General features: G+C 46.8%; 1 protein-coding gene and 1 pseudogene across 2 annotated transcripts in view; both read left to right on the top strand.

The window, feature by feature from the left end:
• Positions 1 to 8,110, top strand: part of LOC126522291 (juvenile hormone acid O-methyltransferase-like) — a 48,183-nt gene extending 40,073 nt beyond the window's left edge. The window contains exons 4-5 of one of the 2 annotated variants that reach the window (XM_055066328.1): positions 7,570 to 7,635; positions 7,709 to 7,798. In XM_055066328.1, coding sequence (XP_054922303.1) covers positions 7,570 to 7,598 — 29 coding nt within the window. In that variant the 3' untranslated portion in view covers positions 7,599 to 7,635; positions 7,709 to 7,798. Of the gene's footprint in view, positions 1 to 7,569; positions 7,636 to 7,708 lie in introns of both variants that reach the window. The other variant, XM_050171015.2, reaches the window with a different exon arrangement.
• A 1,281-nt stretch (positions 8,111 to 9,391) lies between these two features.
• LOC126523104 (U2 spliceosomal RNA) lies at positions 9,392 to 9,571 on the top strand (annotated as a pseudogene).
• The last annotated feature ends 5,326 nt before the right edge of the window (positions 9,572 to 14,897 follow it).

Below are 14,897 nucleotides of genomic sequence, written 5' to 3' on the forward strand. Positions count from 1 at the left end.
ACGCTGTGAATAGCATTGTAGAGATCGTATCTCCCTGCCCGACGCCTTTCTTTATTGGGATTTTGTTGCTTTCTTTACGGACGACTACGGTGGCTGTGGAGCCGCTATAGATATCATTCAGTATTTTTACATACGGCTAGTCTACACCCTGATTCCGCAATGCCTCCATGACTGCTGAGGTTTCGACTGAATCAAACGCTTTCTCGTAATCAATGAAAGCTATATCTAAGGGTTGGTTATTAATGATATTGCCGGTTTTGTCTCTTAACGCATACATCTGATTCTTGCCTATTTCTACTTTCTTCTTCACTGCTTTTAGGCTTCCTCTGTTCCTGAGAGTATGTTCAATTCTATACATATTATACTTCCTTACGTCAGCTGTATTACGCTTGTTAATTAACTTCGAAAGTTCTGCCAGTTCTATTTTAGCTGTAGGGTTAGAGGCAGTCATACATTGGCGTTTCTTGATCAGACCTTCCGTCTCCTGCGATAGCTTACTGGTATCCTGTCTAACGGAGTTGCCACCGACTTCTATTGCACACTCCTTAATGATGCCCACAAGATTGTCGTTCATTGTTTCAACACTAAGGTCCTCTTCTTGAGTTAAAGCCAAATACCTGTTCTGTAGCTTGATCTGGAATTGCTCTATTTTCCCTCTTACCGCTAACTCATTGATCGGCTTCTTATCTACCAGTTTCTTCCGTTCCTTCCTCAAGTCTAGGCTAATTCGAGTTCTTACCATCCTATGGTCACTGCAGCGCACCTTGCCGAGCACGTCCACATATTGTATGATGCCATGGTTAGCGCAGAGTATAAGGTCTATTTCATTTCTAGTCTCGCCGTTCGGCCTCCTCCACGTCCACTTTCGGCTATCCCGCTTGCGGAAGAAGGTATTCATTATCCGCATATTATTCTGTTCTGCAAACTCTACTAATAACTCGCCCCTGCTATTCCTAGAGCCTATGTCATATTCCCCCACTGCCTTGTCTCCAGCCTGCTTCTTGCCTACCTTGGCATTGAAGTCGCCCGTCAGTACAGTGCATTTTGTTTTGACCTTACCCATCGCCGATTTCACGCCTTCATAGAAGCTTTCCACTTCCTCGTCATCATGACTGGATGTAGGGGCGTACACCTGTACGACCTTCAATCTGTACCTCTTATTAAGGTTCACAAGAAGACCTGCCACCCTCTCGTTAATGCGATAGAATTTCTGTACGTTACCAGCTATATTCTTATTAATCAGGAATCCGACTCCTAGTTCTCGCCTTTCCGCTAAGCCCCGGTAGCACAGGATGTGCCCGCTTTTTAGCACTGTATATGCTTCATTTGTCCTCCTAACTTCACTGAGCCCTATTATATCCCATTTACTACCCTCTTGGGCAGTAAATGCTAGACTCGCACTGCTACACTACGCCTCACTAGATAACTTTCTAGCGTTAAACGTTGCCAGGTTCAGATTCCTGTGGCGGCCTGTCCGTATCCATGGATTCTTAGCGCCCTCCGCTGCGTTGCAGGTCTGACCGCCACCGTGGTCAGTTGCTTCGCAGCTGCTGGGGACTGAGGGCCGGGGTTTGATGTTGTGTTCATATGGAAGGTTGTGGCCAAGTACTGCACCAGGGTGGCCAATCCTGCTCTGGTGAGGGAGTGCGTTACCGCTTTTGGTCACCGGGATCAGGCCGCACTCCAGGCCTGTTTGGGCAATTTTATCAACACACGGGTTTTTTTTAATCCGGTGGAGAATTGCGCGGCACCGGGATTCGAACCACGGTCCTCTTGCACGCGAGGCGGATGCTCTACCTCTACGCCACCGCTGCAGCCCCTTGGTGGTAGGGTGCACAAATTTAAGAAACTTACCGGTGGTGTCTGGTGTCATCAATGGGCCAGATGTTTTTGTGCTCCGGGATACAGGCACTGATGTCAACGCAGTGCGTCGGAGTCTGGTAACCCCAGAATTGTTCGCAGGAGTGAAAAGTCTTGTTGTAGCTGCAAGCGAAAGCAAGCATTTCCTACTTGAGACTCGCATCATCCTGCCATCCCCTTTCTTGGCGGGACAAACCGTGGAAATATGCGCAATATGCATGTAGTCACCAGTTTGCGATGTAATTGTACGCAACATTCAAGGAGCTCGTAACCCGAGAGATCCCAACCCTACTGGATATGCCGAAAACCGTAGGCGCCAACTACGGTGGGCTTCGTGGTGCGAGGGCCTTTCAAAGTTTTCCGAGGGGGAGCAGGGCCTCCAGCCCCCGGTCATTCTGAAGCCCCCTCCCCCTAATAATTACCAGAATTATGTCAACCACATCATTTGAGGTCTGTTTTGAGTTGTCTCTAACTTTTGACTGGGAATTTTATTGTGGCTAAAAGCTTACTGCATCATTGTTGGCGCGCATGCGCATGGATATTAAATCATACTTTAGCTTTCTTTCTGTAAATCCTGACAACAGCATGATAAGCGCATTAGAAACACCAGCGGCTGCTGCCTCATCCGTATTTTCTCACTGCAACATTTTTTTTTTTATTTTCACTGTAAACATCATAATAGTGGTGACAGTGGAAGTGGCGGTGGTGCTGTAGCAGAGAATTAGCCTGAACTTCCTATTAGTTGAAATCAGGGGTGTGTCCCCAGGCTTCTATAAGCCCCGTGTATCGCAGGTAGGCAATAAGCAGTCGTTGCACTCTCTACCTGATTGCAGCGGGCTCTCAAGGTAAAACGACGTCTTCAATGATCCCGGGCATAAGACCACTGTTTTGCAGGCTGTCAATCATAAATTTTCTTTCTGTGTGTAAATGCGGTCTTAGCCAAATGAAATGCTCAATGTCGCAGATATCAGCACAGAAGGTACAGAGCAGGAAAGCGCAACGTCGTCTTCGATAACCAAACCGGGGTGTACGCAGAGTCGGTTCTTCTTCGGTACAGCAGCGTCGTTACCACGCGAGTCAGTCCATGGATCACACAGGCTTACTGTGGAGTCTCGTGGATTCCCCTAAAGTGATTGCAGATTCCATCCTTAGAGTTATGAAAAATGTTGGGCGCTCTCACCTATGGGACGCAAGTCAGCGTTAGAAGTGAATGAGCGTCAGCTTTGGGATTTCCTTCAATTCCTGCGTGAGATGAAAACTTTCCCCCTACGCCCAAAACAGCTCGTCTCGCGGGGTAATAACAATGAATCGATTCCTTCAGCTATCCCCGGTGCATATAAAGATTGCCTGGTTTCCTCTAAAGGGACAAAGGCATTTCAGATCAGCTATGAGCCTGGCCTTCCCGCAGACGCGATATCCTTATAAAAGATGTAAACATACGTGGTGCCCGTTTGAGGCCTTTAAGGTCGGTATTTTACAGTCTGGATTTCAAAACATCTACAACACGCAAACTTATGAGTCGCAATTAAATTATTTATTTATTCTTTTTTGGGGTGGGGTGGAGGGGGGGGACATCAACGACAGCAACTACATATTCGCCAATATCTGTGAAAAATTCTAACAAATATTGACAGTCACCTTAGCGTACGCCAAAAAAGGTTAAAGTGAAAGCCTGCGCGCCCAACATTCATTCATTAAATTACTTGACATTCTCATTCGAATGTCTTGTTGCTTTTGTTTTCTCCCACCAAAGGTCATAGGTGCGAGAGACTTAATTGACGCTACCTTAATTAACTGTGCATTAATTACCTTGGCCCTAATTAACACCACAAGTCATGGGTTCGGGTGCCCTAATGAGCTCTATATTCAATAAAAGTGCCTTAATTAACTTCGCCTTAAGAGCAAACGTCCTGGTTTCAACTTCCACACAAGCTCGAGGGTGCGTCTCCCACCAGAGGATGGGGGCTCGGGTACCTGAATTAAATCTATCATAAATAATTTCGCCTTTTCTGGCATGATGAGTGGAATCGGAGCCAGCTGTGGAAAAAGACGTCGAAGAACTCGCCAGCAGTGGCACGAGTGCGCGTGTACGCAAAACGTGCTCACATTACTTTCCTACCGCACGCCATGTTGTACGCCATGTTGTTGTTGTATCTGTTGTAATAAAACGACGAAGCAACGAGGACAGACCATCGGAGCTGCGCTCAACCACCTCGTTGGCGGAGTGAGGGCGGCGTTTTGCCTTCAGGCGCTTTCACCTGCACTGTGCGAAACTAGCGTTCCTGCTGAACTGCTGTGTGCATGCTCTGGCCTGAGCAGTAAACATCAATTCAGCGCTATCTAATACTTGACTGGGCTTTGACTTTTTGCCTATGGTTTCCGATCGGTCTCATCTGGTACACTCCCGCGCTTGGACGCCCCTAACGTCATTGCCATAGCTCATAGCACCCACGTTGTCAGACGCCTGTTAACTGCCCAGGCGCTCTTCGTTCTGCCAAGCAGCAATTGCCTTGTGTGTTGCAGCACATCACAATGCTGCACCCTCGTGTAGTTAAAACACCGTTTCGAGAGTTAATGTGCAGAAATAAATTTTGCAATCGCAGTGAATGTTTCGCCATGTCGGGGAAACTGTCCATTTTTGAACAACCACGGAATTCTGCACCACGCACTGTCAAGCAGCGCTCTTCTAACGCCTCTGCGGTGACGAACATGCGGCTCCACATGTTCCTCACCTTTCCGTTGTCTCTTTCTTACTTCTGCTTTTTTACAGTGGAGCTGCTAGAACCTCGCTGCGTTTCTCTCGACGCCCGCAGCTTCGCCGAGCTGAAGGAGAGAGAGCTGAGACATAGTGGAAGCAGAGTATAAAATTAGCATCGCGCAGCATAGCGACGCGGCGAAGGCGGGTAGCATAGCCCCGCGGCGAGGGTGGATGGAGCCTAGCGGGGGAGGATCGGCGGGGCAGAGACACACATGTTGTTAAGTCATTGGTATCCGATAAACTTCGGTGGTCCTCTTTCTCGCAGTAAAAAAAAAAATGCGTGGTTCTGCTATCGCAAACACCGGAGACCAGCGGAGATGGCGGAAGCCCAGCGAAAGTTAGACTAAGTGTGCGGTTGGGCACTACTTTACAGGACTTCCCCCAGCTCCTGTGGTGTCTGGTGTTTGCGATAGCAGAGCCACGCGTAATTTTTTTTCCTACTCGCGCCTAGCCTTGTTTGATTGAAGCTTCATTTGCCGCCTCCGTTGCTCTCTTCATCGCGCACGAAGCTTGCGCGACGCTCCCGCCTCGTAATTTCACGGAGCTCCAGCCATGTGGTGATGAGATCAAATGATTATTTCGCTCGCATCTTACCCAGAATAACCAACTGTTCATTGCACTATGGATACGATAAGCCTTTGTAGCTATACCATAAGCCAAATGGCAAGTCTGAAAGCAGTAAATTATTTGTCAATTGTTTATGTTCACACATCTTGACCAATTATCAATGTTTCTATGGAAAGCTCATGGCATACAGTTCAGAAGCATAGAAAATGCCTTAGTACTACCTTGTGCAGAGTATAAGCATAGCGCTGACAGCCTTCGGGCTACTATAGTTGTATGTAACGTGAGCTGGAAACAGAAGAAACGAAGTAGATATTACGTAACATGGGACTGCGACAGCCATCCTCACTGTTGCCGTTGAGCCCCAGAAGGACCTCATAGGTCGAGCTTGGTGTGTCGCGGTGGCCACTTGAGTCCTGCAATGCGTATCCGCCCAGAATCCCTCCCTGGCCTTCTTTGTCATCACTTAATGTTTATTTCTCGTTCTCACCCAGCCTCTTCGCCGAACGTACTACTTACTGCTTTGTTTACATTGAATTAATCACACGGTATTAGGCACCAAGGCAGTCGCGAATTATTGTCGATAGGTTAGATGTGAACTTAAGCAGTAATAAAGCCTTCGGGCGAAGGAGTTATGTCATCGTTTATGTTAGACTCATTTCATAGTTTTCCCGCATTTCTTTCTCTTATCGTAAGCGTACTTTCAGTGTGCGAAAACGAGGTGGGGCGTGCAGACAGGACACAAGAGAGTAGAAAAGTGGACAACACGAAATACGACTATCAACTGAAGAGAGCACTGAGGCGAAAAAAGAAAGAAGACACAAAACTCATCTGCGCAAGCTCAGAAATAGCATCACCACGGGTCAGTCGGGTACATGTGCCGGTCTACGTGAGAGATAACTGTTAAGGCACTTAATCTCTTCCTTATGTAAGTAATTGAAGGCTGACTCACGCATGCGCTTCCACTATTATAGATATGCCATGTGTCTACCATAAGACGCAGTATCTCAATTCTTATGCCCGTACAATATCGCGCACTCATCTAACTCTGGCGTGCAGTTACAATCTTGGCAATGTAAGAAAAGATTAGAAGGCGATCCACCGGTTAACGACCTTTTATTTTCCATTAGCCTCTGATTGATACACCGTCCCGCTTGCCCTACGTAGAACTGGCCAAAGCAAAGGGGAATTTTATAAACCACACCCATACGACAGTCAGTAAAACTGTTGTTCTTATTGTGCTTCACTGGACAAATATCTGTTCTTTTTTTGCCTTTTACCTGCTCTTTTTTCATTTGTACGGCTGCGCATATCTTACCGAGCTCATTGGGAGCAGTGAACTAAACATTAACATCATATCTACTTGCAACATTTTTAGGCCTGTGCGACACTGAATGAATGTACGGAATAGCCACTACTCTTTTTTTCCATTACTGCTTTCTGTAATCACGTCCGTCTCCCTCGTAACCGACTTCTTTAGGCGCTCCGCCACAGTGGCCACTTCTACACTAGGATAACCTGCTTCTAATAGGCGCCGAACCTGCGCATTAAGACTGGCGCTCATTTTGTGCATGCAGGATCTGGTGAGAGAAGACTTAAGGTACGACATGGCAATTCCGTATTTTACTACTTTGGAATGCTTGGATTGAAAGTTTAGCAACGGCTTCGAAGATCTTCGGGAGTACTGCCAACAAACGTGATTTTGTTTGAAGACCAAGGAAATGTCAAGAAATTGAATTACGCGTCGCTGAGGAAATTCCTTGGTAAACTTTAATGTTCCTCCATAAAGTTTAAATCGCTCACTTACTGAGGTAGCAGTGGAATCGAATTCTTTCCTATTGCAGAAAATCAGGTAATCATCAACATAACGAAATATCATGATAACGCTATCACCTAAGGCTTTCCCTAAGCAGCTGTCAACCTTGCTCAGGTAAATATTGCTAAGAATAGAGGGCAACCTTTGAGCCAATACAAATGCCTGATTTCTGCAGAAAAACGTCATCTCTCCACCCAATCAGCGTCGACTTCAAGTACATCGAAAGAATTTCTAGAAAAGTTCCTGTGGGAACACCGCATCTGTCAATAAAAGCCGACTCTTGCACTTGTTCTTTATTGCACTCATTTACGCAATTTAGCAACCCGACATGCGGCAAGGAATAATACAGGTCTTCGATATCCATACTAAAAGCTGTACAATCACCAGGATTTTCCTCTCTCAATTACTGAACTAGCGCCTGAGAATTACACAAGCAAAATGGGTCTGAAAAAACTAGGGAAGCTAAGCAGTTCTGTAGGTAACTAGCGACACCGACCTGCCACGTCCCTTTCTCTTTTTTGCATAATGAATCCTTACCAACTAGCTCAGCTTTCTGTCGTTCTACTTTCAGTGCTCTATCGACATGTTCGTGTGTCCTGAAGCTGCTGTGCAGGGCTCTTTCTTGTAACTATACTACGTAAGCGCACATTAAAAGGTATTCGGTTTGAAATTGAACGCCCAAGAAAGTTTATATTCTGGTGTGTTCGCAGATCTCTACGTGCCTGCCTTCAAGTTGGCAGTCAATATTCCCGAAGAGCAACGTGGCGCCTTCCGGAATGACTGCAGAACTCTGCTGGCACAGAACACGACTTCGACAGCCGAAGGATGCTCCATGAGACACAGCTTTGTTGTAGTCCACTTGGAGAAAGCCCCTCAAGAATAGCGTCAGTGTTGGCTTTATTTGAATTCAGAAGGTCAGCCTATTTACATTCTCTGGAATATGATGACCAACTTGCCAAACACAGGCGCAATGAATAAAACACTGTGTTAGGCAGCTGGCACCTTACCGCGGTGTAACATTGCCTATAGCCTTGATTAAATGTGCTATTCTACCACATCTAATAGTTCTTGATCAGATTCATATAATAAAGCACACAGCGTCAGCACCTTTAGGTCGTATGCTGTGTAAAACTATTCCTATGCGTCATTCTATGGCCAAACTCTGTTTCGTGTGGATTCAGAAGGATAAAGGAACCATGATCATCTGCAGGAATCGTTTTCATATTAAATGCGATTTATAAATAGTATAAAGGAGGTTTATTGGGGTTCGTAGCGACCGCCGGTTCTACGATGCACCGAGCACAGTCCCCGAGCTCGAGCCTCTGCTGCGCGCTTGATGCTGCCGATGCTGCTGACTGCGCGCACGTTCCTCATCTTCCTTACAATAGGCACATCTAGGGGAAGCAGTCATTCCTATGTTGCTCAATTAGTAAGAAGGCGAGACTAGGACCTTGTTCCTCACTTGACTGAGGCAATATGAGACGAAGACCCGCAGTATCCACAGCTGCGGCAAGCTACGGTCATCTCTGGTCATACGCATTTTCACCTGACCAACTGCTTTCCGGCTCTCTGCGCCGCCACACTTCACTTAGCTTTGAACTAGCACATTATTATTAGAAAATACTTCTTCTGGAACTCTGAATTTTAGCAAGAGTATATTAATAGCCTCTACATCTGCGCCACATCTTACGTCTGAATCTCTATAACGCTGCCGCCGAGTGTCTTTATATTGCAATGTTTCAGCGGCACAAAAAAATCAGTGTCATTCCACTTTCTGAAGTTGGATGACCATCGAAGCTGTGTATGTGGGCCGTATAATGGCGAACATTCAATTGCTGTACGTCAAACGCCATGTGCACATAAATAGAAGGACAGGAGCGACTAGTCGCTCTTTCCCGATGTTGAGTCTTGGAAGATGATGAGGCAAGGGGGAGGGGGGGGGGGGCATACATACCCATGTATTGCTGCAAAACGTGACACATCTTGTACTAACCAATCCCGGCACGTAGAAAAGACATGCACCTCACCGCTCTTCGAGGTCAAACACTGCTTCGCCGTATTTAGGGCGATAGTGTGTGGGTCGACGTCCAGCAGTGCAGTAATGGTGGTAAGGTCACTCGAAAACCACAAGCGGTCACAAGTGACACATACCACACAAAATTGGTTCCTTACGAACTGGCCAAAACCTGGTCGTTGCTCCGGTGAAGCGCTCCAAGTCTGGGGCATAGGGACCACACATACGGTTCGCATATCTTTCCGCCACACGGAAAGCGCCGCACCCTGGCGTGTAGCACGCTTACATGACCACCGCCATGGGAGACCGGAAGGAAAGGAAAGGAGATATACGCAAGCGCTTCGAACTCCGACAAAGAGAGGGCGGTGCGAACATAGACATGGCCGACGCGGGTCAAAGTGAAGTATCTGTTCTTATAAACTTAGTATCTAATACGGGTTGTATCTGCACCTAATAGATTCAACGTATTTTTTCAAGATGGTGAAGGGCCTAAAGCTTGCTTCACCTCCGCCACGGGTCGGCCCGGTATTCCACTATCTTACGTATCACCCCACTTACAGGCAGAATTGCTGGATCTACACGGCTCAATTGACACACGCTGTTTTTTCGTGCTACCATTCGCGACCGCCCATTCCTTAAGTCCACTAATCCAAGTAGATGGTAAATTTTATCTCCTGCCCATTATACATAAAGTGAACAACCCAGAACATACCATTATCTCACGCATTGGCACCGTAGCTGAAAATCTTTCTAGATACGTAGATTAACGAGGAGGGGGTTAACTAAGGGGCCAGATTTTTATTAATCACATCATTAGAAGCCAACAAACAAAGACACCAAGACACAGGGGAAATTACTTACACTCTTAATTTAAGAAATGATAAATTATTGGGATTGGAAGTGGATGGAAAAGCAACTTGGCGCAAGTGGGGAACGATCCCACGTCTTCGCATTACGCGTGCGATGCTCTACCAATTGAGCCACCGTGGCGCCGTTTTCCCATCCACTTTCTGGGGTATTTATGTGTCGTGACTAGAATTAACCCTGCGAGTTTCAGCCAGCGCCACCACTCGCAAACCTCGGCGGCGGATGTGGAACATCCTTTCTTCCGCAGCCCACACGAGTACGTTATCTTTCTGGGTGAAGGTGACTGGTCAATAAACCCTCATGTGCTACCTGAAGGCATCATCAATTCTGCCGCAATATATATATATATATATATGTCATCATCAGCCTGGCTATGCCCACTGCAGGGCAAAGGCCTCTCCCATACTTCTCCAACTACCCCGGTCCTGTACTAATTGTGGCCATGTTGTCCCTGCAAACTTAATCTCGTCAGCCCACCTAACTTCCTGCCGCCCTCTGCTACGCTTCCCTTCCCTTGGAATCGATTCCGTAACTCTTAATGACCATCGGTTATCTTCTCTCCTCATTACGTGTCCTGCCCATGCGCATTTCTTTTTCTTGATTTCAACTAAGATATCATTAACTCGCTTTTGTTCCCTCACCCAATCTGCTCTTTTCTTATCCCTTAACGTTACACCAACATTCTTCTTTCCATAGCTCGTTGCGTCGTCCTCAGTTTAAGTACAACCCTTTTCTTAAGCCTCCAAGTTTCTGTCCCGTACGTGAGTATGTATACATATATATATATATATATATATATATATATATATATATATATATATATATATATATATATATATATATATATTGGTCTGGGATGTTCGGCTAAGTAGTCTGCAGAGCTATTGATACTCACTGTAGTTGACGGGACAAAAGCTGGGTCGATAAATTACGCGGGTACACAAAGGAGAATTAGTAATTTAGATCGTGGAACCTAAAAAACTGTCGCCATTTCGCCCGCAAGGCGAAGCATCGATTGCGATAGCAATTTAGTGGACAGGTACACGAACTTAGCAAAGTAGCTTTATCGGCCGTGTAAACTCATAAACATAGGCATATATACTAAATTAACTAGCATGGTGCAACTCGCGCACAAGCAAACATTAACACATCTCGTTCGATGACCGCGGAAACTCACTGTCAAAACCCTCCAGCGAGGAACCGTAGCAGCGGCAGCGAACGAATTGACCTACATGCTGCGTCTCGCATCAACGTGAAGTAAGCCGCGAAAACGCAGCGCACAGCGGACTGTGCCCCGGTCGCAGATAGCTTTCAAGATACAGTGGCCTGGGAGGGCGCACGCTGGTGCTCGGGCTGCCCGGAGTAGAACGCGCCCTGCCTGCGTCCCATCCACACACGGCCTTTCGGCGCGACGCAAGACGGCGCGCTTCCTCCGTGCTTCCCTTCATTGCGTGCGCGAGATGTAGCCGCAATCGTGGGCTCGCCCTCGTACGCTTTAACTCGCACATACAGCACTCGGCGCACGGTAACGATTTTATCGCCCTTAGACTTTATACGGAACCTCACGGCGACGCCAACGGCAACAGCGACGTCGACGGCAGAAATGCGCTTGGAGTATTCATATAGTCGCTATTGCAATAAAATTAGCTTTTTTTGTACGAGGAACGAAAGTGGAGTATATAAAGACACAATCGCATCGACACCGCTAAATAAATTTACGAGACAAAACTAGTAAACAAAAAGCTATGGTTCAAAGTCAGCCAGTTCAGTTTATCATCGATTAGCTTCGATGAAGTAATTTGGACCCCAAGGAGAAGTTCGTGTGTTTGAGTACAACAAAAGAAGCTCCGAAGGCCAATGAACATGCTCAGATATATCTACGCAAATAGAGCGACGGCGGCAGTCCAAGGTACAGTTTTTAGTGGCCCTCTTGTTTCTTTCGCAGCGCTTTCGGTTCACCTCCTGACACGAAAAGGTAGCAAATTCAGATTAAATCAATAAAAAATGGAAGAGAGATAGTTCAGTGCAGAATTCATGAATTTAATTATAGACATCGTATCAGAGCATCAGTTTAGTTACAAGTTCAGTTACTGAAGTGTCTGTAATAATTAGAATTAATTAGAAATCACTGATTAACGCACACCAGAGCACATAATCGTAGGCTTTAGAGACCTGCCATGTGAGCATGACTTTGGCGAAATTCCTAGAAACCGGAAGTTGAAAGCGCAAGTAATTACGTCCCTAAAGACGTCACACAGAAGAACGCGTCATGATATTTCATCCGCTAATTAATGAAAAACAGTTGCCTCCGAGTTTGGTTCGTGCGGTGCGTTTCCTTACAGTTAACATAAAGAACACCAACGCTGAGGTGCGAGTGTCACTAAGAGAGCTGAGAAAAAGGTTACGGTCACCTATCATTTATGTTATGGCAAAAATACCCGTACACGGCGAGAAGAAATGAAATACAGTTCCTGTTTCAACACAGAATGAGCATAAATATCAGGGGTCAGTACAGACTGGTGCAAATAGAAATATAAGGTGTCCAGTGCAGTCGCGTGCTGGACACTTCAAGAATGTCTTGTTTGGCAAAACTTCTGTGCGAGAGGTATAGAATATGTCACTAATCCGTAGAGATAGTGATTGCAGAGGTTGACACTGCTGGCCTAATAACCCTCCTACGAAATCTAGTTGCAATGACAAAAAAGAGACAGAGGACAATATAGGTGCATCGGGCCGCTTTCATATTGATACAAGGCAGAAACCATCTTTAAACAACGCGCGAGGGTTCGTGCGCCCTCCAAGAGCACAACGCCGCATTGGTGATAAAGACGAAGACAAAATGGCACGTGGATTCGACGCACGCACTCTCATCGTAGGTGACCGTTGTCGGGGAATGCAAGATGATGAACAAGAGGTGAAGCGACGCTCGAGAAGGAAAGAGAAGAAGGCATTCCTATCTCCTGTTCGGAACGCGGCAGTCGTCTTTTTATTTACTCCCCGGACACAAGTTAGCCCACAATAAATAGTTGTGTCTGAAATCCTTCAACTGTTCCTTATAATTCTGGCGGAGGTGCTTTGTAATGATTTCCATTCCCATTCGAGTTGGAGATGCAACCCGGAGACACGCCATTTCAGACCCGACGAGTTCAAGCCTATCCACCAGCGCTCGAGCTGTCGCCTACGTGGTGAGCCGCCCGAGTTTCCTCGTTTGCCGGAGCCAACTAGAGCAGCAGCAGCAGCAGACAATACCGAAATTACATCCCAGATCGCCTCAACCCGCATCATCGTTGATCTGCAAAGAACGCCCGAGCTTTTCCACGGCGGCACCTTCGAAGACGCCGAGGGCTGGTTAGAGGGCTTTGAGAGCGTCGCGGACTACAGTGGATGGGGCGAAAACTGGAAGCTCCACAACCGTTACTTTGCGTTGCAAGACTGTGCACGAACGTGGTTTGAAAACCATGAAGTTGCCCCTCGATCACGGGACAACTTCCAACGGAAGCTGTTGGCCACGTATCCGAGTACAGACCGCAGAGAAAGAGCTGAAGCCGCTTTGCAAGCCAGAAGCCAACAAAACAACGAAATCGTGGCAATGTATCTCGAAGATGTGTCCCGCTTATTCCGACGGGCCGATTCGAGCATCAGCGAAGACAAGAAGCATCGACATCTGATGCGCGGTGTCAATCAGGAGCTTTCTTGCGGGTTTAGTTCGGAGCCCTCCACGCACCGTCGCCGGCCTTGCGGGTTTCCGCATAACTATTACGTCAATATAGTTATTCTGGCGGCTAGCTTCCCACGCTATGCGTGCCGCCATCGCACCTGGTTAAGCTTTTCCTAGACGCAAGAGTTATGCTTTGTCCACGCAACCTTGAGCGATCGGAAAGCGCGTTTCCCCCTCTTGGCCGGCGGAGAGGGGAGGCTTCGTTCCGGCCGCGAAGCTCTCCACATCTCTGTAAGGTGCCTTGTGGATGTCTCGTGCTGAAGATGCCCTCTCGGTGAGCGCATATTTCACCCCTCATCTTTTAAGAGGTTCAATACATACAAGCATTTGTCTAGCAAACCAGATTTTTTTCAAGGGAATTTTCCACGTCTCAGTAATTTCTCTCGTCGTATTCGAGTGCTGATTGCCGTGTTATAGATTGTTAACGAAGCTTTCCCTCAAGTCTAAATATTTTAAGGCAGTTTTCCTAGCCTCTAAAGCCGCTCGAGTTCGCTCTTCTCCTTGAGCGGCCATTTTTCCTAGAAAGTATGCCTTCCAACTACTATCGCGGACAACATAAGTCTCTTTCCACCTAAGTGTGAGGATCGGAGCAGGAGCTGTGGCGCTTGAAAGTAGCCTGGGGCCTGACGAACCAACCGACTGAGCTATCTTTCTGGGCAACATCGAAGGGTCACGAGTTCAAATCACCTGTTATGTTCCTTTTTTTTTCCGCCCCTTTTTCTTTTTTTTTTCTTTCTTTTAATGTCTTTGCCTTTATTTTATCACTGTACGGGAACCCTCCTAAAAATATATATATATATATATATATATATATATATATATATCTTCAAATATGTATGGCCTCACACTCACATGTGCAGTTCATAAATGCCAGGTTCTCTAGCCGAGTGCCATCCATGCGGTATAACCGAGCTCAGATTGGTCCACCTTGACTGACCAAGTAGGGCACCACTGTAGGTTAAATGAGGCGTACAACTCCTGCGGGACCCGCCGTGGTTGCTCAGTGGTTATGGTGTTAGACTGCTGAGCACGAGGTCGCGGGATCGGACCCCGACCACGGCGGCCGCATTTCGATGGGGGCGAAATGCGAAAACACCCGTGTACTTAGGATTAGGTGCACGTTAAAGAACCCCAGGTGGTCGAAATTTTCGGAGTCCTCCACTACGGCGTGCATAATCAGAAAGTGGTTTTGTCACGTAAAACCCCATAAATTAATTTTTAATTTAACTCCTACGGGGACGGTAGAGTATCCGTCTCCAGTGCAAGAGGACCGTGATCCAAATCCCGGTGCCGCGCAATT

The sequence above is a fragment of the Dermacentor andersoni genome, chromosome 6, assembly GCF_023375885.2.
Source record: "Dermacentor andersoni chromosome 6, qqDerAnde1_hic_scaffold, whole genome shotgun sequence".
Lineage (NCBI taxonomy): Eukaryota > Metazoa > Arthropoda > Arachnida > Ixodida > Ixodidae > Dermacentor > Dermacentor andersoni.